This window comes from Ambystoma mexicanum, chromosome 12 (genome assembly GCF_040938575.1).
Source record: "Ambystoma mexicanum isolate Mex_15411 chromosome 12, UKY_AmexF1_1, whole genome shotgun sequence".
In the NCBI taxonomy this organism is placed as follows: domain Eukaryota; kingdom Metazoa; phylum Chordata; class Amphibia; order Caudata; family Ambystomatidae; genus Ambystoma; species Ambystoma mexicanum.
The window spans coordinates 275,790,064-275,817,716 of NC_090936.1; the positions used below are offsets into that span (position 1 = coordinate 275,790,064).

The window sequence follows — 27,653 nt, forward strand, 5'->3', positions numbered from 1 at the left end:
CTCATGGATGCTTGTCCTGTGTTGTGAATTGCTGTGGACATTTACATTGTGCATGCTCACAGCATGTTGGACGTGTTGTGGTATGTGGGCTGGTTGAATGTTAGGCATGTTGTAATTGGTGTGCAGCTTCCATCATTGCTATGGGGATTGGTTGTCATGTTCAGTTTGGGATGCTTTGGGCACAGTGTTTTGCGATGTGGACATTGTGCTGTCACCACAACAATGACGCCATGGTGGTGTGTGCATCTCTCCCCCCATTACACTGCCATGTGCCTGTCATGCGACTTACCAAGCAGCCAGGCACGTCATCCTGCATGTCGCTCCATGTAGCATGGTAGCGTGGAGTTCCGCAGGACCATTGAGTCATGAGTTGATCCGGGAAATTGGGCACAACAATGTGTGATGATCTTGCTGGAGTCACATACCATCTGTGCAGTGATGGAGTGATATAGCTTATGATTGCAGTACACCACCTTCGTGGCATGTGGGACCACCAATTCAACATGGGTGCAGTCAAGTGCACCAATACAATTTGGCATGCCTGCCAGTGCATGGAAGCCAACTTTTGTGTCAAAGATCTCCTGGGCAGTCTGTTGTAGGGATATCTAGTTCCCTGAGTGCTTCAGGAGGGCATCCAGGACTTGGTTCAGCATGCGAGAAAATAAGGGTTGTGATATGTCATGCATGTGCCCCACTGTGTGCTGGTAGGTGCCTGTGGCCAGGAAGTGGAGCACAGACACTACCTTCAGTAGAGGTGGGATGGTGGTGCGTATTTCAATCAGGCTGACAATGTCGTTGTGTATCATGTCCACAATGGTGGTGATGGTGTCCCGGTCCAGACGGTACAGGGTGTGGATCTGCTCAGGGGTTAGATTGAATGGACTGGCTCTGATGCGAAGGATTGGGGGCTGCCTGCGTGGTACCACTGGCTGCACTGGTGGGGCTTGCTGCGCCTGTCTCTCCATCCTTCTCCTCCTGCGGCTCCTCTGTGGTGTCTGTTATTGTTGTTGTTGTTGCTGGTTTGGTGTTGCTGGTGTAGTAATGCAGGCATGTCCTCCATCCCCAGCATTGTTTCTACTAGTGGAATCATTTTGGTGTGGGAAGGGGTGTGGTGTGTGGGTGTACTCCTTTTGTGCTGGCCCAGAATCCATTGCCTCCACCTGTGCTGATTGTGTGCACCTGTGGCAGTCGGGAACACTGCACATTGCTGTTTGCGGGTGGTTTGCGATGCAGGTGATGCCGGCATCCTGGTTTCCCTTATTACCGCCTTCATGATGCCGGTATTTGCATGTCCGCATGACTTGTGATGTCCTCCTGTTAGCGCCATCCCGGTATTGCCGGACCGAAGGGCCGCGTGCCCGTGCGCATGCCGGTACAGGGTGCACGGTATCAGCGGTGGCACTGATACCGGGTGGTTGACTTGTAATATCCCGGAGCGGTATGCTGTGTCGGTAATCCCTTATCGGCATTGTTTTTCCATTACTGCCTACCCCATAATGACCCCCTGTGTGTTTACTTAATTCTTACCCATACATGTAAAATGCAATAATTAATTACGAATGCCAAGACTATTGTCTTTAATTTAATGTAATTTATTGGTAATTTGTTAGGCGCTTATACAGTTAGCAAAACTGTTTCAAAGCGCCCACAGGGTGACAGGATGGAGGATAAGGGAAGTAGACAATGAATTACAACAAAAATAAATAATTGAATTAATAGTATAAAACGCTTTGTCAATTTTTATTCTGTTCTCTTACTGCGCTGTAATTAGAACACCAATAACAGAAGGCGTTGATTTCAGTAATAGATGCAGATTCAGGTTGGGGAAAATTAACAGGCCTAATGCATTCCTGTAGTGCCCCTACTAGGGCTGCTAAGCATAGCAGTCTTCCCCAGCAAAGGCCCCCTCAAGGCTATCTTGCATTTAGGTGGAAACCTGTATTTAAGGCAGTCGGGACACTTCTCCATTAGCCAATGGTGCCCAGAGAGATGCCGGCCATAGGCCAGGAAAATGCCCCTGCAGAATATTTCTCATTTTCAGTTACACTGTTAAACACTCTATTATTACACTTTCCTTTCTGATTTGACATTTGTCACCATGTTTCATTTACACTAGTTTATGTGTCTTTATCTCTCTATATCTTCTTATATAAATGGGAAAATGTGTGTGTGTCTCTGTTCAAAATGTTCAGCATACTTTCCAACATGCTACAAACCTGAAATTTTCCATATGGGTTGGTTCCATGTTGTAGACAATGTAAACAGTATAAACGATAAGCGGTCTGCAATGCTACCCCTGCCATATGCAGATATGTGTGTGTCTGTTCAAAATGTTCAGCATACTTCCAAACATGCTACAAACCTGAAATTTGGCATGTGGATAGGTTCCATGGTATAGACAATGTAAAAAGTATACAATATACACCTTTCAATTTTTTTTAAAGCTATCTGCAATGCTTACCCCTGCCATATGTGGATATGTGTGTGTGTCTGTATGAAATGTTCGCCATACTTCCCAACATGATACAAACCTGAAATTTGGCATGTGGGAAGGTTCTATGGTGTAGATAATGTAAAAAGTATAAAATATACATTTTTAGATTTTTTTTTTGTAGTGTCTGCAATGCTTACTGTGAGAAACCAGAAGGTGTCTCATCCACTAGTCCCCGGGGATCTGTCATCCAGGTGGCCAGGATATGGCCATCGCTTTTGGATCCAGTTCCTGGGGGTGGACCAGTGCGGGAGAATCACCTGGGTGAGGTGTCTTCGGGGCGTGGGACACCAGATGGTGAGACACTGTATTGTCTACCCTATAACACCTTTACCCCATCCTACCAAGTAGGATATTTAGGAACTCTACCCCCCCTTTATAACACAAACACTTCACCACGGTCAGCACGCTATGAGGGAAAACAGACTAACATCCGGGCTGTATACCTGATGTGTCCCAATACAATGGTCAGACGAGGTCAGGCAATTACTGACCATCACACACACCTGACTTCCATTAAGCTTCCCCACATGGATAAAAGGCAGAGCATGGGAGCACATTCTGAGCGAGGCAAAGCACACGAGGAAACAGCAATTCCGAGATGGCAGTTTAACAATAGAAGAAATATGGAAAAACAGAAGGGGAGCACAAGGAGGGAAATTCACCTTGACCTTTTTGACAAGGAACCCTTACTTTCATGAGCCCTCAAGATTAGAAAGCGTAAGACCAGGAAACCAGGCTGCAGAATCCTGGATTGTGTGTCAGAGATTCCCGGGGCCCTCCTGCGTCAATAATCAAGCCAGGGAGAATCACCAGTCGCTGTGGTACCATCTTTGGCTCCAAGAGCAAAGCAGTCAATGAATTCAACACAGTCAGTGAGTTGGTGACACCGATACTAGACTGATCAGTGTTGAAGCTAAGGGTGCAAGCAGCAAAAATGTTTGGCGAGCGCTGGAACAAACATTGTTAAAACGCGTGTGATAAAAGACGCAAGTAAAGTTGAACTGCTGATGAGTGGTTGAACTTTCAAAGCAAGATATACTACCTTTGACAGAGTGGCCTGGCAGTGCCGGGGTGATCATTTGAATGTCTCTGTAAAGTATTAAGCTGAGAAGTGGCAAAAGTGAAATTCAGAAATAAGTTATATCAAGAAGAGAGCAAGTAATTTTGAATGTAAGTGGTCCTGCGAAGGGTTGAAAAAAATCCTGCGCACAGTTGAAAGTCTTTGATTTTTGGAGTAAAGAAAGTTTGGCAAAGTAGATAATATGGATCCGAGCCTAGCCGAGGGAGATCAATTGAAAGCTTTGTGTTAAATTGGGTCTGAGCCCAGCTGAGGGGGAACAAGGGGTAAGCGTGGGTGAAGGGTGTAGAGTGTGCCGCCCGGTCCCATGATAAAAACGTGGGGAAGGGAAGCCAATGATTTGAATATCCAGACATATCGTTTCTTGAACACTTTTCTTTTGCATAACATTGTTTTCCAAACTATTTGTATTTAGAAGTAAGGATTGGCAATACGTTTATTAGTAGAGGCCCTTTTATTTTGACAGAATTGACTAGGACTGCATTATTATTATTTGATGGTCATAGCTTGCTCCCATCTTTAGATTTAGGATTAGATAGGTGTTTTTCAAACCCAATTGAAGTTCAATAAACACCCTTGAACTGTGATGACTTGGTCTGTTTTACTGTCTGATAGCATGCCTTCCTTACATTACCACTGCCATATGTGGATATGTGTGTGCGTATGTACGAAAAATGTTCAGGATACTTCGCAACATGCTACAAACCTGAAATTTGGGTAGGTGCCACAATATGTATAAAATGTATCTTTTTCAGATTTTTATTTGTAAGCGGTCTGCAATGCTTACCCCTGCCATATGACTCTTTGCGTCGTAGTACTGCTGTAGCTCTCATTCATTGTTCCTAAAGTTCAGCAGCTCATGAAAACTTCGGCAGTTCATTGTTCATAAACTTTCCACACTATCAGCATTCTAGTTGACATTAGTGGCACTCACGTTTCAGGACATGCAGGTGACACAAAACAGTGCTTTTGTAGTAATGAGGGTGACAGCAACATCGCATGTCTCTTCAAAATTGTCCGCAATGGCATTGTCCGTCACAACGTGGCAAATCGCTCATGTTAATTACAGGAATTTAATTGCCCACCGAACTAGATGAATGTGTGCCACCTCACCAGTGCAAAGCTTACATGCTTCAGCCGTGCACGTACGGGTATGGCATTTCAGGCTTACATGCTTCAGCCCTAGGAATTGCAGTGCAAAGCACGGGTACACCTGCTAGTTTTATATAAGTTTGGCAGAGTGCAGGATATTTGATTCACTTTTAATACACAATAAATAAGAGCAATTGTGACCCCAAAATGTTTAAAAAGACAAGCCATTATTGGTGAGTCACCCACCTCCACAAATCTCAGCTGTGCTCTCCCAGCTAAATCAGGTGACCACATTTCTCCCATCATCTGCTGTGATTCCCAACTCCGCCAGCCGCTCCTCCCAGGTGTCGCCAGATGGCATGTGTCTCATCAACTTGCTTCAAGAAATGTTCACTGAGTGGTGGTTTACCTGCATCCCCAAGTCTCTGGCAATGGCGCCTGTATCCTTCACCCACTTCATGTCAATGCATTTGTCACACTGAACTGTGTATTCTAAACCAACCCTAAATCTAACTTTCTGACTGGGCCCCCACTCTCTCACTAGCTCTCCCTACCCTTCTTCCATTCATCTATTATTAATGCACCCCAATTTAGTACACATTCTCTACATTTCCTAAATCTACCCCATCAAAGACCCACTGACTCTCTGAAAGCAGCATGAGACTAAGAAGACGCTTCGGCTACACGTCCTTGAGTCAACCTCTTCCATTACATCACAGAGCATTTTTAATGTCTGCTATAGACCCGCAGGCATGAGGGCACAGACATCAAGAGAGAAACAGACAAATAGAGTCTCGCAGAGAAAAGCAGGAAGCATCCGAAGATAGAGTTAAGAACCAAGCAATAGAGGCCACAGATGGAGTGTTCCTTCTAAGATACTGAAGAATCAAAGCTATATCAAGTGAAAAGAAAGGTTTTCAAATCTGTCTTGAAGTTTGCTAATAGTGTGTGGTTACGCAAATAACCTGGCAATTGATTCCACAAGCTGGGTGCTTTAAAGGCACATGCACCATTTTCTGCTTTCGAAGTCTTGGGTCTAAGTTGGCCCAGCAAATTTTGTGACCCATACCTCAAGGATTTAGTATTATTGTTGTCCTTAATATGGCACTGAAGATAAGGTGGCATCAGTTGTATTCTGCACTTGAAAGCTATAGCTAAAGTTCTAAACTTAATTCTAGGTGCAATTGGGAGCCAATGAAGTGATCGCCTCTCCTCCGATACGTGTTCACCAAATGTTCATCTGAGGGTCAAATTGTCAAGTCACCAGAACATTCCAGGCTTGGGTGGGAAAGTTCATCCATGATTTGTGCACATTTTGCACTTGCACCCTTCTTCAGTGTTGCACTTGTCATTTTCTCAATTGGGCACGTTGCTCATAGTCTTAGTGACTCTTGTCAAAATGTACTTCACTGTGGGCAGTTCAAGGTAGGATTACTCGTTTTTTCATAGGGCCTCTACAACAGGTATAATTGGAATCTCTGAGGTGTAGATTATTTAAATGTTAGGTATAGCCTTTAAACTGTTCCTCTCTTCCAAACCATGCAGGGTTAAATCGTGTACTTCCAACAAAGGTGCACAAAATGTTCAAATATGGATCCAGTAGATCAAAATAGGATAGCGATTTCAAATTTGAAATAATCTCCTAGGAGAAGGGCAGTTCCTTTACGTATTCCCCCCACCCCCTCAATTACAGTAGTTTTGCTTAACAAAGTAGATATGTTGACAACCAATCAGATGTATATATTTTCTCAGAATTCTTCTAAAGCAGTTGTTATGGCAAAGTGATGCATGGCCAGCATTTGCATAGCATTTTTATTTTATTTTTCTTGAAACTCAATAGATAGCATTTCAAAACTTCCGTCTTGATCCTGATATTTAAAAGGTTAACGTCACAAATATTGAAAATCTCTAAATACAATTGCATGTTATGTGCATGTTAACTGTTGAAAAAGAAGGAACTCATGGTTTAATGTTGTCATTATGTGGCTGGTTTGAAATGATGCATCTTTACCTTCTCTTTTAGCCTGCATCCATACTGTTTCCATTATTGGCCCCGTCCTTGGTTTCATGCTGGGATCTTTGTGTGCCAATTTGTATGTGGACATTGGATTTGTTGATATAGGTAAGATGTAAAAACATGCTTTAAATTATTGTCAGTTATTGTGTACGTCTTTTGAAATGGCTTCTAATGTTTGGAACCATTAATTTACAAGGCACACGTGGAATAATCGAAAAATGATTAGAAATAGATAGTTATTTGCCATGTCCAATGTAGAATTGTCTTCTACATACTATTGTTCGCCAGTTTTTTGCTGTGGCCCTTTCTTTATTAAAACAATCTAGTTTATTGAGTTTTCTTAGAGAAAAACCAAAGAAAAACACAGTTTACTCAGATACAAAGAATCCCTTAACCAAGGATAGGCAACATTTCAACAAATTCAAGACGCAATGTGTCTTTCAAACTACTACCCACATGACCCCTCCCTCAACCTACACCCCCCCACCCACGCTCTCATACTAACATCTCTATGGCAGTCACGTGTCTATACTCACTGGTCTATTTTTGCCACGGGTTTGTTGTTCTTTAGAACAGGTTTCGTCTTCAGTTTGAGTTTAGTTTCATAACATATAACTCAGAGCATAGTGTCTCCCCCCTCTGCAACAAGTCGGATTGGGTTCCCTTCATCCATGAGGTATGTATTTACAACAAAAGTCTGACCGCTCCATTTCAACAGGGCCAGGTTCTCTGTGGATTGCCGCTTTTAAGCGTTCTATTAAATATAAGTTTCGGGCTATATTGAACATTTCTTTCTTTCCGGGCAGCAACACTCTCTTCCATGTGCGGCCAAACATGCTCCCCCTGCAAGGAGTAGGCCATGGACCATTTTCGGTAGGATTCTATGTTCTCCCTTCAATTGTTGTAAACCAAACACAACCAACATCATCGTTTTCCCTCTCGTGATCCTACCCAGGGCCCTAATCCAGCTTAAGACCTCATCCCAAAATGATTGAACCACCTCACAACCCCACCACATATGCCAATAGTCGGCCCTTGATCCACACTCATGCCATCACATTGGGATCGCACTTTGATACATTCTGGAGAGGCTAATCGGGTCATATTGCCATCTGTGCAACAATCCAATGGCATGTAGTTTGTACAGGCAGGAAATTGACGTCTGGAATGCACCCTGACACATTCTTTGTCACGTTTGAGGGTCAAGATCCGTCCCCAGGTCTCTCTCCCAGCGCTGTCTCAGCCAGTCAGAACAACCTTTTCTTGTCTCCACTTGGGCCCTGTATAATGCCCCAATCAATCCCTTGGAATTGGACATGGTATCCAGGCTGCTCTCAAACGGTGTGAGCTCCCTCTGTATCTTATCTTTCCAAGCTTCCGTCGTTAGTACGCCCTTCAACTGTAAATATGAAAAGACGGAGAGCATGCTTTTTCCCAGGGCCTCTTCTAACTCTGTTATTGTGATGAATTTACCATCTGTCCACAATTTCCAACCCTTTCTAGTCCCACCTCAAACCAGGTTTGGAACCTTTCTGGATTTGGAATGACATCTTAACCCCTGGTACCCACATGTGTCCCAAGGGTGAAGCCCACAAAGTGACGCCATTCAACCCTGCACCTTGACGCCAGATATTCCAGATGGTTCCCAGATTGGGATGTTCCCGTATCCTTCGTGGAAATATTCCACTAGGAACCCACAACCATTCACCCACCGTAGCTGGTTGTAGATGGTAGTTGTCCAATCCCACCCATTGTAGGTCCCCCTGTAATCTAAGGTGTGGAATCAAGACCTGACCTAAGCTGAGTGGGCTTATAATGCAGGTGTATGTCCAGAAATCCCACTCCCCCACCGTCCTTGGGAAGGCTCAGGACCTCATTAAAAACACTGTGTTTCTTCCCCTGCCACAGAAATCGTGAAAGAGTTCCCTTGGTTACTTTGAAACAGGGGTCAGGAATCTGAATGGGCAGCATCTGGAACAAGTATAAAATATTGGGGAGAACCACAATTTTAAGCACGTTTAAATGCCCCAACGAGGAAATGATCAGCTTGTTCCATTTCTCTAGTTCTTTCGCCAATACGGACATCAGGGGGGAGAAATGTGCCTCATGCAGTCCCTTGAGTTCTCTTGTAACGTTAATACCAAGGCAACGTAACATTCCCAGGTTCACTTCCATACCTAGAGATGAGAAATGCCCCACATTGTTATCCCCGTTTCTGTCCAACGGAAGAGCGTTGATTTGCCCGTGTTAATTTTAAACGCTGCCAAATGACCATATTGTTCAATCAGACTAACCTTGATCAGTATAGTGGTCAACTATGTAGCAGCATGTCATTTGCATGCAGGCCAAGTTTGTATATCGTCCCTCCCACCCTGAATCCTTCATCTGGAGGGTCCACTCTCAATTTATGGGCCAAAGGTTCCAATGAAAGCACAAATAAAGCCAGAGAAAGCGGGCATCCTGGCCTTGTCCCTCTGCCCAGGTCAAACCAGCAAGAGTTTCCTCTGTTCACCACGATACATGCCCTAGGAGAGGAATTGATCACCATTATACCACTTAGTAGTCTCTTACCCACCCCATATTTGGTAAGCACTGCCTCTACTCTATCAAAGGCCTTCTCAGCATCAATGGAGAAAGAGCTGGATCGCTCGGCCAGCCCTGAGCCTCATTTATCAGATGCAATGTCATCTTCATAGTGTCTGCCCCCTGGTGCCCTCTAACAAATCCCACCTGGTAGGAGTGGACCAGTCTCAGTAAGTGTCCCTCCACCCGGGCCTCCAATATCCTAGCATAAGATATCATATGATATGGTGTTTATAACGTACCTGTACACAAGTGTATGTAGGCGCGACAAGACAATGAGGGGGAAACAGATGGCGGAAAACAACAATATTACTTGACCTTGTGTCATTCAGATCGCGCAAGAGCAGGGAAGGGGAAGGGGAGAAGTGTAAGAGGGGCAGGGGGGAATGGAGAAGAGTAGGTGATCAAAAAAGTGCAGCCAACAGGTGACTCAGTGCATGTAATCAGAAAGTGCAGCCAACAGGTGGGTAATAAGTGCATGGAAAGGGGACCGTTGGATTTCAGAAACAGACCACAAGTGCTGGGGGAGCCAAGAAGCAGTGTGAGGTGCAACTGGACAGGCAGAGACCTGGGCAGAGGTTCATAGGGTGGCCAGGTGAACCAGTGCATGGAACAGAAGGGTCATCAGAAGGGGAGAGAAAGAGAGAAAGCGGAAGCAAAGAGGAAGGTCTTGAGTTGCTTCCGGGACTGTAGATGGTTCTGCTCAAGTTTGAGAGAGGCAGGGAGGCTGTTCCAGAGCGAGGTCCCAGACGAAGAGAGAGATCTGCCCCAACTCTCTGCTTGGAAAAGTGACTGACCCTCAGAGAGTTGGAAGTGGATGAGCGTAGAGCTCGAGAAGGGAGATACTTAGTAAGAGAGAGTTGGAGGTAGTGCGGTCCCAGGCCCCAGAAAGCCTTGTGGACAATTCAGCGAATCGTGAACTTGATCCTTGCCACCACTGGGAGCCAATGAAGAGTTTTCAGGGCTGGAGAGATACGATCCCTGGGCTTGAGGCCAAGGATAAGTCTCAGAGTCCTGTTCTGGATAAGTTGTAGAGGACGGAGAGTAGAGGCTGGAAGATTTAGAAAGAGGCTGTTGCAGTAGTCCAGGCATGAGAGAACCAGAGCTCTTGAGAAAGTGAGCTTCTAAGGGAAAGTGAGGAAAGGAAGAATACCTCTCAGAAGGTGCAGCTGATAGTTTGACCTCTTAGAGACATCAGAGATGTGAGGAGAGAAGGAGAGGGTGGAGTTGAATATGACCCCAAGGTTCTTAGCCTCACAGGTAGGAGCTGGAAGAGGACCCAGAGTGGGCAGCCAGAGAGAGACAGAGAGAGGAAAGGAGGGAGCTGGTGTTCCGATGAGGAGGATCTCTGTCTTATTGGCATCGAGGCAGAGATCAGTGGCAGCACACCACTCCTGAATTGCAGACAGACAGTCAGGAATGAGAGAAGGAGTAGAGGTGTCTGTGAGGAGCCTGAAAGAGAGCTTGGCGTCATCCGCATAACACTGAAAGGAAGCAGAGATGCGGTGGGCAAGAGGTGACAGGTATTGGTTGAACAGCCAGGGAGAGATGTTAGACTGCTGGAGAACACCACAGGTAGAGAGAGAGAGAGAGAGTGTAGAGAGGAAGGACCCATGTTGGACTTGAGAGGGTCCCTCAGTGAGAAAAAAGGTCAAACAGGGCAGGGCATGATCAGTGATACCCAGGTTATCACAGAATCGTTTGAGCAGATGGCATGGTTAACCGTGTCAAAAGCAGAAGAAATATCGAGGAGAATGAAGAGAGAAGGATGGTTAAGTATCAAGGTTGGTGAGCAGGTCTTCACGGATGTTCAGGAGAGCAGTTTCCATGCTTCTTGCTGCTCTGAAGGCAGAATGAGTTTGCCCAGGAAAGAATTGATAGAGATTGGATGATAGTTAGCTGGAGAGGGAGGATTGGCAGAGGGTTTCTTTAAGAGAGGGTCCACAGGGGAGTGCTTAGGGGATAGGAGAAGGTTCCAGTGGTGAAAGAGTGATTGCAGAAATAGGCCAAGGCTGAAGCAAGGGTGCCAATGTGGTCCTTGATGGTTCTGGAGGAACAGTGAAAAACCTGTTTTGACGAGACTTTCATAGATCAAACTTGTCTAGAAACGTTGTCAGGGGTGAACAGGGAAAAGGAAGATAAGGGAGGAGGAGAGGTGGCCACAAGAAGGCCAGGAGTGGGCGAGGAGGAAGAAGAGGAAGAGAGCGTGGACAGGTTGACCTGAGTCTTAGTGATGAAACAAGAAGCCAAGGCCATACCTGCAGTTGCGTTTAAGGGGGACGAAGTTGGAGTCATACCAGGAGTTGCACTTGGATTTGGGCTTTAAGCAGATCCTCATGACAGGGGCAAGTACATCAAGAGTGTCAGAGATAGAAAGATGAAGGTTGGAAAGGGCTGTACCAGGGTGAGAGTCATCCAAAGGCTGACCCTCAACCCTCTATATCATATCATATATATTTAGGAGTAAAATTGGGCGGTACGAGCCACATGACCAAAGGTCCCTCCCCTCCTTTGGTATGAGGGGCTGGACGAATGAGTCTGGGGCTCTACCTGTCTCCATATATTGTTAAACAGTAATTTCAGGAAGGGGACCAGGGCAGACAACAAGGCTTTATAAAATCCTGAGGTGAAATCATTTTCCTGTGGTGCTTTCCCCAGACGGAGGTGCCCTATTGCCTTCTTAATTTCTTCTCTGGTGATTGGAGGTTCCAAGGCACTTAATTCCTCTTGAGTTAGCAATGGGAGACGTGACTCTTTTAGATAATCTTTGATATCTTCTGCATCCGCAGTCCCTTCCCTTCTATATAAATTCTCATAAAATGAGGCAAATGCCTCCTAGATTTCTTCTACTGAGACCTCTGCTGTCTCCCCCATTCTCTCTATCTACAAGACCCATCTCTGTGCACATTGTTCCCTAAGCCTCGCGGCAAGAAGAGCATCTGCCTTATCTCCCTTTTCATAACATTTCTGTTTCAGAAACTGTAAATTACGAACTATCTCCCCCTCTTCCAAAGTCTCAATTCCTCTCTCACGCCTCTAGCCTCCATGTTGTGGTCCTGCCTGCCACTAGTGGATGACTGTGCAAGCCTTTCCAGGGCTCCTATTTTGTCCTGCAAACCTTTCTCAATAAGGTAACGTTCTCTCTTTTTACGGGCCCCCTCTCTGATTAGCATGCCTCCCCAGGTGGCCTCTGCAGCATCCTATATGGTTTCCTTTCCCACCTCCCCTGGGTCATAAATAACAAATCATTGTTTGATTCAACTCTCCATTTCTTCTTTAATCAGAGGGTCTTTCCACAGGGACTCAATGCACCTCCATTTAGAGTTCCTAGGGCACTGGCCACCACATTCGATGTCAACTGACACCATGCAATGGTTAGACCGGCTAACCGGTTGAAACTCTGATCCCTGTGCCACATCCCATACCCCATACATCCCTTGAAATATAAAGATATTCTATTCTTGTTGAGGTTCTGTGTGGGGGAACGGAATAGCATGTAAACTCCCTTTCCTGTGGCTGGAAGGAACATCATATATCCCGGAGCCCGTACAGTTCCATAGCTGCACTGAGTTCCATGCCACCTTGTTTCTGGGATTCCTTTTCCCAGGAACACTTATTCTGCCTGTCGAGCCCAACATCCATACACACATTAAGTTCTCCACCAACTATGAGATGCCCCAGACCATCATTCATTACTTTCTCTAGAGTTCTCCGCAGGAATCTCCTTTGACCCTGATTCAGGGTGTAAATTGTGGCAAATGTGAACCTTGTTTTTTATCAAACTCGAGATCAACACAGCCCTTCCCTCTGAGTCCGCCCACACCATAGTAACTTCCATCCTGAGTCCTATCCGGACCAAAATACCAAATATTCATACCCATTCAGGCCACAGGGAATCCTACGTTCCTCACCCCTCTGATACTTGGTCTCCTGAAGGAACAAGACTTCGATTTCGGACCTTCTGAATTCCCTTGCGACCAAAGACCTCTTGGTAGGGGAGTTGAGCTCCTTGATATTTTGCATGCATATATGCAAACTGTCTCCCCTAGTTCCTCTTCCCGAGTCAGCCATAACAATATCTTGTACCCAAGCTGAATCTCTGAGTAAAGGTAACCCCCAATCAATGTGTTGAATAAGTCTGTGAGTGAACCTAGCAAGAGCCATATCGTAAGATCTAAAACCATGTCTCCCCCATACCACCTCTCCCTCCCTCCCCTGCCCTTACCCCCAAGGCACTCGGCCCCTCCCAGTTAACATCAGTAGGCAAATTCCAAGCCACCAAACAAGCCCGGAACCTGGACCCCAGCACAGGTAACCACAGTCTCAGGTGACCCCACCCCAGCCCCCCAATCAATTTCAACAAATACAAACCCAACACAACGCTTTTGTATAACTCAGGAACCACAAGTACCACCCCTAGTAATTATTTCCATCCCCCCACCACAGACACAGAACACCTCTCCCCCACAGTACCCGCTGGTGGTCTCAACCATAAAGAAGAACTTGCATTGTCACCGTAGAGTACTCTTCTAGGCATGCAATCAGGATGTGTTGGGAGGACACATGTTCAGCTTTCTAAATTTCCTTAAGCCCGGGATTCTTCACATATTTGGGCCCTTAATACGCCATTGTCTATCTCCTTTGTTGTCCGCTTGTGTTCCTGGAGTTGATTCCTCACCCCCAAGTAGCTCTGCTGTGATTTTGTTTGTTTCTTCTTCTGTGATCAACCTATACTTATGCCCCTCCAGCTCGAAGGAGATCGAGAACGGGAATCCGCATCTGTACTGTATTCCTTTCCAATTCAGCCAGTTCAACAGAGGTAGGCACAACCGCGACTTGTACAGGGTGAGGGAAGAAAGGTCCTGAAAGATAGTGATTCTTGCTGTACTGAGCATCATCAGGCCCTTACTCTTTGCTTTTTCCACAACCTTGAGCCTGTCTGGGTAGTTGTGGAAACAAGCATTGACTGATCTCAGGGCCCTGGCCAGACCTCCGGCCCAGTGGACTCTCTCAATTTTTGTTTCATCAATCGAGTCATCATCGAAGAGGAGTTTTGTGACATTGTGTATGAGTCCCCTGAGATCTCGTTCTGTCTCCCCATCCTTCTCAGGCACCCCAAAGAATCTGAAATTGTTCCTCCTTTGATGATTTTCAAAGTCATCAATTTTTAGTACAATTACAGCACTCCTCCTCTCAATTTCGCTCATCCTCACATCTATTTGGGTCTCCAAGGTGTCAAGGGAGGATTGGTTATATTCCACCTCCTGTAGCCTTTCCTCCATTTTGTCAAGTCTAGTATTCATTTTGTTGAATTTACCACCAATGTCGGCCCTCATGCACCGGATTTCTTTACGTAGTGAGGCAACATCCTTCTTTGTTGCCATCGAGTCCCCCCGCCACCATTGTCTTCCCTATGTTGCTGTCTGAGACTTCGGGTCTACACGGGTATGCAAATTTAGCGAGCCGAGATCTAGCCTTCATATAACGACGGGCCAAAGTGGAGAGTCTCAGTGGAACATGTCACATCCGTCACCACCTCTCTTCAGGGGGAAGGACAGGTATGGCTCGACTCTGCACAGAGGTCCCACGATTGAGCCAGTTTCCCTACAACCACCACTTATTTAGCAAAGACCGGCCACACGACTCATGGGGTGGGAGGGAGGAAAAGCCCCAAATGTACTCAAACTCAGACTTCCGGGCACCCTTTTGGGTTTACTGGAGCAGGCGTTTTTTTCCAACTGTGTTTTCCTTTGGGTGCCCAACAAAACTCCCTCCAAGTGGACTCCCTTCAGACGAACAGCACCTCTGTCCAAGCAGCGTATAGGTGAGACGGGCACACGCCCCGAGCTCGGTGGCCTACACCTCCCCTTCAACTCCTTATTGCGGGCCCAGCGGGCCATCGCCTACCTATTTAAGGTGATTCTGGAAGACCCACTCTCATCAACGTGTAGGTACCAGGTCCTCAGGTTTCAAGAAGTCCGCCTGCGATATACCCCAAATGCGTAGTCCTTCAGGACCCCAACTCCAGCCTGGGTCCTGACAATCTCACAGAGGTATCTACATCTCCTCGCAGCCAAGAATAACAAGGTGAGCACACAATTCAATTCTGTGGGCACACAACTCCTGGGTAGCTCATCTTTATTTCATTCACTTCAGCCTTGCCATTCAGCCTTCCTCCCTTTTCCCAGTCTGCACCTCCACAGCGGGAACCACTGTGCGCTTCAGCGCCACCCCATTGCCACTTGTGGAGAGCCGGCGTGCTCGCACAGAGTACTTTCAGGCATGGGCTGCAAATTCTCGTTGGCACCTCCTCACCTCTCACCCCAGCCGGTGGCCCGGCCTCCTCTGTGCTGACTTTGACGCGGGCGGCAGGATGCTGCTCGTGAGCCTGCATATAGGGTGTGAACGCAGGTTTCCCCCGCAGCTTCTCAGTCCTTGTTAGTGAAGGGGATCGGATCCTCTGTGCCCCATAAAGCCACTGCAGCACTTCCTCTGTGGTCCTTCCGCCAGTGCCCACCGTCACAACCCAGGGCCGCTCAGCACAGGAATTACTTGCGGTTTCTTGTGTCTCGTTCCAAAAATGGTTCTCCGCTTGTACGGCAGCGATTCATTCAGGATTTCAAACCAGCTGCTCTCTGTTCGTTCATAGGTCGGTCCACATGAGCATTTCCAGTCCTTGGGGGTCATACATTGGGGCACACATAGATTATAAGGGCGTGAGCCACAGAGCAGCACGATCAGGAAGCATCCAGCTGCTCGCCCCCTGGTGGCCTCATCGCAGGGGCCCTTTTAAATACTCCCTGCCTATGTTGTATTTCTGGGTTATTATAATGTTCAGATTAAGGAAGTATTATTTTAATTGTTTGTCCCTCTGAACTTCTATCATAAAAGGGTGCATGCCCTCTTTCTTTTATGGGGAGCCTATGTTGGGGAGAATTTTCCAGAATGGCTAATTTCCCTTACCTACTGAGTCCCTCAGCAGCTTTGCTGTATTTCTAGGATTTATTGTTTTCACCTGGTAAGAGTGTGAGCCTTTTTTCCCACTCTTACATGTGTTTTGCTGTGTGTGTTTAACATTTTCTTGTGTTCATAGACTGTGGAGCCTCACCTACTCCATAGGCATCATCTTTTTACTGTGTTTTACATAGCACCTTCAGTGCAGTGACACAAGGTTATCTTTTTGACTTCCCAACTCCGACTCTATTTTCTGGGACTGACTACTGTCTCCCAGAACATGTAAGGTTGCCATTGACTTTATTAGTCTTTAACTAACTCACAGACCCAGTACAAACTATCTTAAATAGAGTTCTGGAAAGGGTTAATACTAATCCCTTCTTGTCTATTTCTCTTGGAGCATTGTTTCGCTCCCTTTTCATGAAGACTTGGCTGGTGGCAGTGGTAACTACCGCGGTTATCTTAAATAACCCTGGTATTGTTTTAGGCTTTCTTGGTAGCCTCGAACTTAATCACGCTAGACCATATACGTTTTTATACGGTTCCGTCTGGGTTTAGTCGCCATTTCTTTTTGTAAAAGTCTTTCTCGTGTTTTACTCCGGGCGCCAAATCAGGTTTGTTGCCTTTGTTCGCCATCCTTTCACGGCCTTCTGCACAGAAGCCCTCCTTAGGCAGGTGCCTAAGGAGAGCTTCTGCATGTCTGGGGGGGGCAAGATGTGAGGGAGGGGGCTAGGACTCCCTTCACAGGGTCTCCTTGGAGACCCATGTCGCACTCTGATCTAATTGTGTGTGATGTTCCCAAAGGGTACTGCATATAATTCTGCCTAACTGCCTATCTATGCCTTTGTATTTTTGACATGTTAAAATAGAACCATACCAGCTCAGGCACTCATTTACTCTGATACAGAGCATCTCCTTTCAAAGGGGAGAGTTTATTCTGATAAAGAGTCTCCCCCATAAATGGGGAGAGGTTATTCTGCTACAGAGTCTCTCCCTATCTAGGTGAAGGCTCAACAATTTTTCATAACAGAGACGTCCCTCGCCTGACTGGACTTTTCCAAAACCCTCCCTAGAAGAGTAGTGACTCTGTTTAAAAAAATGCCACATGGTGAAGGGCTCTAAATGAGAGGAAATGAATTTCTTGTCATGAAGGCAAATTTATTTCATTGGGGGGGTTACCATTTCACAATAAAATCTCCAGGGGAGACTTTGTTACGGGGGAGGGTTTATTTCATGATTTCATGACACCGGCACTCATCAACAATTAAGGCTTTTCATCACCCCCTGCAGAATATCCCAAAACTGCCCCAACACCTTCTCTTTTCTTGTAGAGCCACGGGCAACAAGGCCACAAAATAGCAGAAATGCATGACACAGTACCACTTGACAATACTTCAAATTACATTAAAAGAAAGGTATCACTATCTACTACAGAAAATACATATAAAAACATGTAAATCACAGGTGTATTTTAAAACGTCTTGCTTTATGTCAAGCATAAAACTATATGGAACTCAAATTCCACAGGGTATTATCGTTAATGGAAGGTGTAAAAAAAAAAACTTTAGTAAGGCTGTAATGCCATCCATTAACATCACACCCAGTTTCAATCATTTGTATTGCGGAGAGGAGGGGGGGTACGTAACTTGCATTTCCGCTACCTTCCTTCCTTTTTGTCATTCCAAATGCCCCAGCATTAGCACCGGCAGGGATTTACATGCTGGCGTAAATGCTGGTGATCCCTATGGGGTCTGTCGGCTTTATGCATTAGCATAAAGCAGGTGGATCCCATAGGGATCCATGGTAATTGCTGCCTGCTATGCTCACATGGCAGGCAGCATTTACAATTAAGCAGTGACGACACGCAAGCATGCTGGGAAGAGTTTAATTGTAATTGTGAAATCTGCCTGTTATGTACTATGGCAACCAGCGTTCATCATTAAAATTACATGCTACCGGACATGCGAGCATGCTCCGTAGCATTTTCTCCCTTTGCATGACAGAGTGCAAAAGGCAGAGTAAACACAATTACGCTGCCTTTTGCCCTGCACATTTGCACTCCACCATGCAAATGATGATATGGTAGTGGGGACCTTGCTACATCTGAGTGCATATGTGCCATGTCCCCACAGTCAAATTACGGATAGGAGCAAAATTAGCTCCTTAGTGCTCATAGAAAGTACATACATGCCCTGCTAAAGTGGGTGTCTATGTCCTGAGGATAATTAATCATGTAATATTACATGTCCTGTGGTAGCAGCTGTGTAGTTATGGTTAAGAAGCTCAACTCATGGGAAGAGCACCTTTTGGGAAGCTTATCACTTTGGAGCCATTTGACGAATCCTTAAGCACTATATAAACACAATAAACATAAACTTTGCAAAAGATTATGCAGTTTGTTGCGGTTTCGTCAAGCGGGGAAAAGTTATAGGGAGGGTCCCATAACTTTTGAAATCCTCATAGACATCATGGAAAAACATTTTGCTCACGCCTACACCCCAAACTGAAGGAAAGATTTGCATCAAATTTGCGCGAAGAGAGACGACTTGGTCCCAAAAGCGGGCTTTTGCAAATTTGGTGTAAATACGTCCAGTATTCTTTTTAAAAGGGCCACAAAGTAAGTTCAAAAGAATTAGTGATATCTAGGTCCGGTCCATGGACTCACTTCCTGATTCGGAGTCCGATGACACTTCTAGAACAATCAGAGAGCCTCTTGATTTTTGCAGATATTATATGCGCCCGCTGATTGGTCAATTAAAAACATGAGGTGGATTGGCCACCAGGGGGCGCAGAGATGTGCTAGCTTCTCTATGTCGCTCTGTCGCCACCAGGAGAGCAAGGGACCTGAGCCCCCCTGTTATCTCCCACTTGGTGGACCTGGTGCTCTCAATGTGCTTCATAACACCAGAGGAACACACAGGCAAAATTTGAGCCTGCAACTCTCAGTAACACCAGAGACCCCCCCATTAGACAAAGCCACATCACAAAATGTTCATAGGATCAACTCAGAGTTGGGTTTTTTGGATTCCCTGATTCACCCACCCCCAGGGACCTCCCCTTCACATACTATTCAAAAGTTCATGAACATTTCTCAAGGATCAATTACATCCTAGTTGACAGCTCCTTAACTGGCTACATGGGGAAGTCCCGAGTCAACCCGGTCCCGTAGTCGGATCATGATCTTGTGCATGCTACATTGAGAGGGGCCTGGGGATCTTGGTAAATGGGGTAATGGAAATGTAATGACTCCCTCCTGAAAGATAAGGGAATATCCCAAACAGTGCTCACCAACATACTAGAATATTTCAAACTCAATGATAATGGGGACGTAGGCCCCCACGCCCTATGGAATGCATTTATGTCCACGATCCGTGGCATCTTAATAAGGACACAGTCACAAAAGAAAAGGATGGGTAAGAAACAGGAAGACTTCTTGAGGGGGAAAAAGTTTGAGCTCCAGTCTGGATGAATCTTGGGAGGTTCGTCTCCCTAGACCAGACAAGGACACTAGAGAATTATAAAGCCCAGCTAAAAGACCTGTTGCTGTGCAAGAAAGAAAAGAATGTATTGTTTCTAAAACAAAAATATTATGAAAAGGGCGACAAGGCGGATAAAATACGGGCTTGGAAACTGAGGGAATCCCAGAAAAGTAAGATGATCAGAGCCGTGAGGACCGATGAGGGGACAATGATGATAGCGCGAGCATAGGGATGGCTTTCAAACAATATTATGAACAATTATACAAGTTCGAATTTGACAGAGACTAATAGAGGACTTCCTTCCACAACTCCTTATACTGGGACTGGCCAGAGACACTGCCTCAAAACTGGAAGCCCCATTGACTGAGGAGGAGGTTGTCCAGGCAATCAAGACAATGAATACGGGTACAACACCCGGGAAAGACGGGTTCTCTGTGAAATTATTTAAGATGTACTGATCCACCCTGGCACCACACTTGGTAAGAGTTTTTAATCTGGTTCTGGAGGGATAAATACTACCTAGGACAATGATGGGGGCCATCATAGTGGTACTCCCAAAAGAGGGTAAAGACCTGACACAGTGCTCATGATACCGAGCAATCTACCTACTTAAAACGGACGTGAAAATCCTGGCGAACGTATTGGGTAAGAGACTGGAGGGGGTCATGCCATCCCTAGTCCATGGTGACCAGGTCGGCTTTATTAAAAGGGCGCCAAGGATCAGACAACATCTAGAAGACAAATAATCTGATGCATTTTATGCGAGAGACCGACCTTGATGTGTGCCTCCGCTCGTTCGACTTGGAGAAGGACTTTAATAGGGTGGAGTGGAAGTATATTACCATTTACCTACAAAATATGTCAAAAGAGGAAAACATATGGAAATGGGTGGGGACTCTATTACAGGGCGCCAAGTGGAAGGGTCCAGGTTAATGGGGAACTGACTGCTCGATTCCAGCTGACTAGAGGTACAAGACATGTGTGCCCTTTGTCCCCCTCACTGTACACCCTCACGATGGAACCCCTGGCAATAGTGATAAGAAACCACCAGAGAATAAACCAGAGAATAAATGGCATTCAGAGAGGGGAAGTCGAGCACAAGTGCTCTCTATTCGCTTATGGCATACTGGAATATCTGGTAGATGTGCCCTTCTCGCTCCCGGTCCTATTCTCGCGTATTGACACCTTTGGGGCCTACAAATTAATAAGTCCAAATTAGTACTGATGCCACTCCACGCAATCGACCCAGGTTTAGATCAAAGGAGCCAAATGCTAGGAGCAAGAGTTAAAATATTAACAATCACATACCTGGGGGTTCAACTAGCCAGAGACCTATCAACACGTGCAGCAGCTAACTTTGAACTGCTTATGGTGACCATAAAGGCCAACCTGAGCCAGTGGGGCACTATGATACTATCCAGGTATGCATGCATGACAGTGATAAAAATGAATATTCTCACACGATTTCTATATCTGTTCACGAACCTTCCGATAAAAATCCCAGAAACATTTTTTAAAGATCTCCACCTTAGCATACAGAAGTTTGACTGAGAAGAGACTTCAGCCTCCCAGACTTTTTTCTTTATCACAAGGCGGCTCAACTCAGAATGATCCTGGAACATATGCAAGATGACCTGGGGACATAGTGGACCTACCTCAAGGGCATGGACACACCCGGCCAAAGTGAGGGTTTTACTCTGGGCCCCCCACAAGAAGATACTGAGAAGGCTAACAGAATCGCCCTAGCCTGGGAGTACTGTGGTCCCTTTGGAGGGGGGGAGACACACAGAGAACCTGTGCACGTGGCCTTCCCTGATGTCCTCAGTCCGGGGCCCGAATATAGCATTGGGGGACAGGGGTTTCCGCAATTCCCAAACATGGTCTGAGAGAGGCCTGGAAAGGCTGGGACAGCTGTTCAGAGAGGTAGAAATCTTGCACTATGGAGCAGTGACAGAAGTACTGAGGGGGCGATAAGATTACTATATTTGAATACCTGAAACTGAAGGAAATCCTGACCGACCACAGATGGGATGAAAAACTGAGACACCCGCTCACACCATTTGAGAAAATACTGGATACCTTGCATACAAGGAGAGGGATTGTGTCTAAACTTTATAAGGTCCTGAATACAAGTGATAAGCAGAGCATGCAGGGATTTAAAAAATACTGGAACAAGCCAGCTGGCGAGGAAATCACAGAGGAGGCGTGGGGGAAGGTATATAAAATAGCATTTCACAGAATTCTTTTTACAGCAGCCATGGACCATAACTTCAATGTATTACAAAGGTGGCCCAGAGATCCCCTGAAGAATTCCTGATTCCGGGGTCGTCCACACTGTACCCAAGGGGGTGTGGCTTCATAGGCTCGAGAGAACTTATGTGGTGGCACTGCCCATGGATCCAATCGTACTGGAGAGATCAACTGGGGTGGAGGCCTGAAATCATAGGCAAAGCCCTCGCTCTTGACCCCCTCTAGATGCTATTGGGATTCCCCCCGAGAGACTCAAACACCGATAGATACCTGAGAATGTGGGAAACGATGTTAAGGGCTTGCAGGGTGGCAGTGGCCCAGAAATGGAAGGGTGCAACAGTCACACAAAAAAGCAAATGGTTGAAGAAACTAAGAGATATGTATTTAATTGACACGTTGATGGCTATGGTGAACAACGAGATGAGCTCATTTATGGCGGAATGGGACTCAGTCATACGCAAATGAGGATGGGATGTACACTTGATGCCTTACCATTACACCAGGGAGAGGGGACACGAGGTGTGAGGGGGAAAAAGAGGGGTAGAACATAACATGAGGCACAGGGAATGGAATAGGAATGTGATGGATCGGTAAAACCTGGCAAGACTATGGAAAAGGGGGAAATCCCCATGGGAAGGGCAAAATAGACTTGAGTACGACACACTTTGAAACCAGATCATGACCACTGCTCCCAATCCGAGGAATAGAGACACTCGCCCCAGATGAGGGGGTGCACAAAACCACTATTCTTTGTTTTTTTGAGAAGGGAGGGTAGCAGGGGGCAAGGGATGTATACTAATTGACCTTTTCACAATTGACCTTTGGAGAATTGACCTTGGGAGAATTGATCTAATTTCAAAGGTCAATTAGGACACATATGCAGGGAAATTGCCCTGCAACCCCCACCCAATCCAAAACCCTCTGCAACCCCCCACCCAATCCCCTTATATTATTTATAATCCAAAACCAACCCAATACATATATTAAATAACTAAAATAATATAAAGGTTGATTGTGCAGAAAGTCAATTAGGACCATATAATTAGGTCAATTAGGACAAAGGGTCAATTGTAAATGGTCAATTTGGGTAATACCGGGGGCAAAGGGGGTGTTTACTCTGGGAACCTGTACTGCTATACTGGGACATGATGGGTTTCTTCAATAAAAAAATTAAGAGTAAAAAATATAACACAAGGTCTGTCAAATCCTTTGAAATGGTTGCCATGATTCACGGACTGTGCATGTAGTCCGTGAACATTGCAGTAAAAAGGTATTAAAAACACAATATTGCACTAATTAAACATTCTCTGGGTAGGTGAGGGGTGATGAGGATGGGATGGTATATGTCCATAAAAATCCAATAATCAGGTGTTTTTCTTCAACGAAGTCCGCAAACATCTCAGATATTCGAGGGTATTGCTAGGATATTCGTAAACTTGACAAAAGTTTGAGGACATCCATGCATTTTTCTGCATTATAGGTTCAGTGAAAAGCAGTTTTTGGATGGCTTATAACTTTGGCGCGACTCAATAAAACTGCATAAAATGTTGCAATATCATGTTAGACCCCAAATGGTACGGTAAAGTCTGGTGCTGTTTGGTCAAGTGGGGGCAAAATTAGAGGTGGGTTCCAAAATATATGAAAGGCTTATACATTTGGTGCCATTTGATGAATCTTTACAAATGTTTGCAAACATATTTTAGACCCAACTGTTAATGGTTTAGCAAGGTTTGGTGGAATTTTCTCAAGAGGGGCGGTCTAAACATTTTTAGATGACTCATAACTTTCATGCCGTTTGACGAATCTGCACAGAAATTTACAAAAAGATTATAGACCCAATCTTGTTGTGCAAAGTTTTATTGGATTTTGTAAAGTGGGGGCTAAGTTATATGACTATTTTTGTACGTACATGTTGACACTTTTAACAAAATAAAACATGGATGAATTAGCAATTTCGTGCAAGGAGCATCAGCAACGACCCAAAAGCATGGGTTTTCAAATGTGTCTGTTTTAGATTTTTTGAAAAGTGTCATAATGCAGGTAGAAAAAATTGTGATATACTTTTGGTGACTGAGGTATAGTATAGCCTGTGGCCATGGCCAGTGGTCAGATTGTCCATGTCATGTTCAAAGGCCATGGCCCAGGCAAACTGGCTACTGGCCATGACCATGAGGGACCGGCAATGGGGTTAAAGTAGGCATGGCCACCAGGGTCTCGCTATGTGAAATGTTTTTTTGACATCAGGATAGGTTTGAATGGGAAAAACAATTCTGCTGGTGGCTACAGTCTGAAGTGCTGGACGGGTTTGCAGAACACCTCTGCGAGGAGCATCAGCAAGGACCTCAAACCATGGTTTTGCAAATCTGTCTTGTGTTTTATTTTTTCCAAGGTGTCAAAATGTAAGTACAAAAACTAGTGATATAACTTTGGTGGCTCGGCAGTGGACCTGGCCCTCATCAAGGAGCAATGTGTACTCTGATTTGCGTATTTGGGCATATGTGGCATGGCTGAAGCCCAATGTTTAAATGGGAAAACACATTCTGCTCGCGGGTGCAGCCCGAAGTGCTTGATGGGATTAAAGCAAACTTCCGTGAAGAGCATCAGCAAAGATCTGAAAGCATGGTTTTCCAAATTTGTCCTGTGTTTTCCTTTTTTGAAAGTGTCAAAATGTAAGTACAAAAAATCGTGATATAACTTTGCTGCCTGGGCAATGGGCCTGGCCCTCGGCAAGTACAACTGGCTATTCTGATTTGTTTATTGGGGAATGAGGCATGACTGAAGCCCATGCCCCATGGATTGTGGAGACTGGTCATGGCTGCAAGCCATGAGCACTGGCCATTGGTCACATGATGAGAGTAAAGCGACACTGAACTAGGATGCAGGGTAGGTTCAGGGAATAACAAGGGTGCTTTGGTGGGGTTCCGGTCATGATCGAGCCTCATGCCCTAGGCAATTCAACCATGACTTACATCCCCAGTAGGCGCTGCTGATAACGACACACATCAGTATGTGTTGCAAAAAATATGTTTGTTAAAGTACATTTATCGTTCTTTCATATATGTTAAAAGAGGAATTATTAATACTTTATATACAGTGATGTAACATCATGAAACATTTTCACTAAAAAAATAAATGACGGAAATTAGTGAAAACGTTGTTAAAGCGACATTATGGTTAAATTGCAATAATAAAAACCTATCAAATTTAGGGAAAACACTTTTTTAAAGGGACATTATGTTTACAAATCAAATTGAAAAACACAAGAAATTTGCCATTTATGGTAAGGTATGCAACCATATGTTGCGCCACCGCCATGCACTGCTAACACTAACACCCAGGACATCAAAGATGCCAACACAATGACATCATCAATGACATCACTGATGATATCCTATATGATATACCTTTGAAATTAGTCACTGATGAGGTAGTTTGCTTTGTTGGTTATGACTGCAAGTTTGTAAGTTTTAGATATGGCGATGAGTTCTTTATTGGCCTTGTTAGTGGGGTTTTGTATTGTATATGCAGTATTCTTTGTGTCTATATGATGCAAACAATATGCTCCTTGTCTATATGCACGGTTAACCTAATGTTCATGTTTCTTCTTGGTGAGTGCATATCTGCTTCATGTTTAGTGTACTTGCATATGTCAGTTAGCAGTGAGTTCACTCGTTCTCACCATTTTCGGTTACATTAAGTCCATCTCTTCCTGTATTTACTCGGGATAAGGCCGGTATGGTTGCCTTAGTGCATAGCGTCTCTCTCCTGTGTAATACGGAGGTGGGGAGGGACAGTCACCATGAATTACGTATTCATCTATCATTCGACAGTATATTTGTCAAGGCTCTTTCGGTATGTGGGTTCCTAGTTATGGTACCCCATGGTATTCTTTCTCCTTAATCAATAGGCAACTCCCCAGGACGGTTATGGGTTTTCTTTCTGAAAGGGGAATTTTGTGTAACATAGTTCTTGATCAGTGGGCTTTTGGAAATGGACCGGGTGACTGGGTCTAGAGATATATATATAATAGCTTGATTCAGGTTTATGAGAGTTAACCCAAAAGGTCACACCACATTATTCTCAATAAGCAAATAACTCTAACCATTAATGCTGGAGGAACATGTGTGGTGGTTTGATGAATCACCAGAATTTTGGATTTGTTTTGCTCCTGTAAACTTTAATAACTTTTCTGGAGATTTCTTCAGGCATATTATAGGTCCCAGAGGGGTGACAATTAAAGCCCTGCAAGGAAGAGGAGACTACTGCTATCATGCCCCACATTGCCTTATAGAATTCCCTACTTCCCTCTGTGGCTTGGAAGAGACTGCAGGGCAGTAAGGTATTTCAACCTACTATTCGGGGTCTGTCGTGGAAGGGGAGGACATGGGAGCAGTAGAGCACAAGAGGGAGTCATAGGCAGTGTGTGCACAAAGTCCAGGGGTGTTGATTTTGTGCCCCAAATGTGTCCTTGATAAATTTGATGAAAATTTAACTTTTGGCTCTGTGTACCACAAAGTTTCACAGAATAGTTTTGGGGAAATTAGTCAAGCCTTACTAACCATGCAATCCTCTTTAAATAGACCTCCTACATTAGATGCCATGTTTTGCAAACACTAAACAGGATGCACTCTCCGGTTACCTTCACAGATGCCCAAATATCTATCACTGATGTGTAAGCACATGATCCTGCCACTACACTATCAGACTTGCGTACAGTCGAGGGTACACAATTTCAGTTCTGTCACAGAATCTATTTTTGGGAAGACAGGCTAATCCATTGACAACAGAGAATGCACTTATATAATATAAATATACTAAACCTATGCAGAATCTACCATGGCCTTGAGCCCGGAGATGATGAGGTTGAAAGACATTCTTATGCCATGGAAGAGGGGACCAACACAAAACATCTTATAATGAGACAACAACTGGAAGGACAAGGAAGCCGGCCATTTTGTAAATCCAGGAAGCAAGAGGCTGCTTTTTGTCCCCATGGATGACTGCAGCTTCCCACCTGTAATATTTACCAAATCAGAGACAGAGAGGGCCTGTTTCAGTTACATTTGGTGATAGCAATGTATAATCAAACACATTCAAGTACATGTTCTCATAAGGCCTTTTTCCATTTAGCATAATATGCAAGGAAACCAAACTCCTATTATGCATTTAAGATTTATTTTGAAATATAAATCTACCGGAAAAAGATAGTGTTTGAGATCCCAATTCCTCACTATACTGCTACCACTCTTCCTCACTGTTCTACTTCTTGTTGATAATAATACTGTGCATAACACTAGTAAAAGATACCCCTCCACCCCCCATAGTTAAATGCACCCCTTTCGATGGTTGTTATTTTCACTCAGGATCAATTCATGTTTTTTAAACGATCACTTGCTAATCTTGCATATATTTTTTCAGAGGTTACTTGGGATTTACGGTCTCACCTCTGGTGGGGGCACTTTTTGTGTTGCACAGATAGTCGCAATGTAAGTGCACAACATCACACATGTATAGCAAACCTCCTAGGGAAGTTGGTGGTTTATCTACTAGTTACCATGCAGATACTGCTAGACATATTTATGGGGAGAAGTAGGGCTCTGGCTTTTGCCAGGTACCTTTCCTCTCATTGTTACCCTCACCATCAAAAGTATAGGAATTATTGTTTCTTTTTAGCACTTTGTTTTCCTTGTCTGTGCAAAGCACATG

The 27,653-nt window shown here is 44.9% G+C and overlaps 1 protein-coding gene across 1 annotated transcript in view; it reads left to right on the top strand.

The window, feature by feature from the left end:
* LOC138513505 (solute carrier organic anion transporter family member 1B3-like) overlaps window positions 1–27,653 on the top strand; it is a 636,965-nt gene that overhangs the window by 197,960 nt on the left and 411,352 nt on the right. The window contains exon 6 of the mRNA XM_069628420.1: window positions 6,688–6,786. Within this exon, the coding sequence (XP_069484521.1) occupies window positions 6,688–6,786 (99 nt within the window). The remainder of the gene's footprint in view (window positions 1–6,687; window positions 6,787–27,653) is intronic.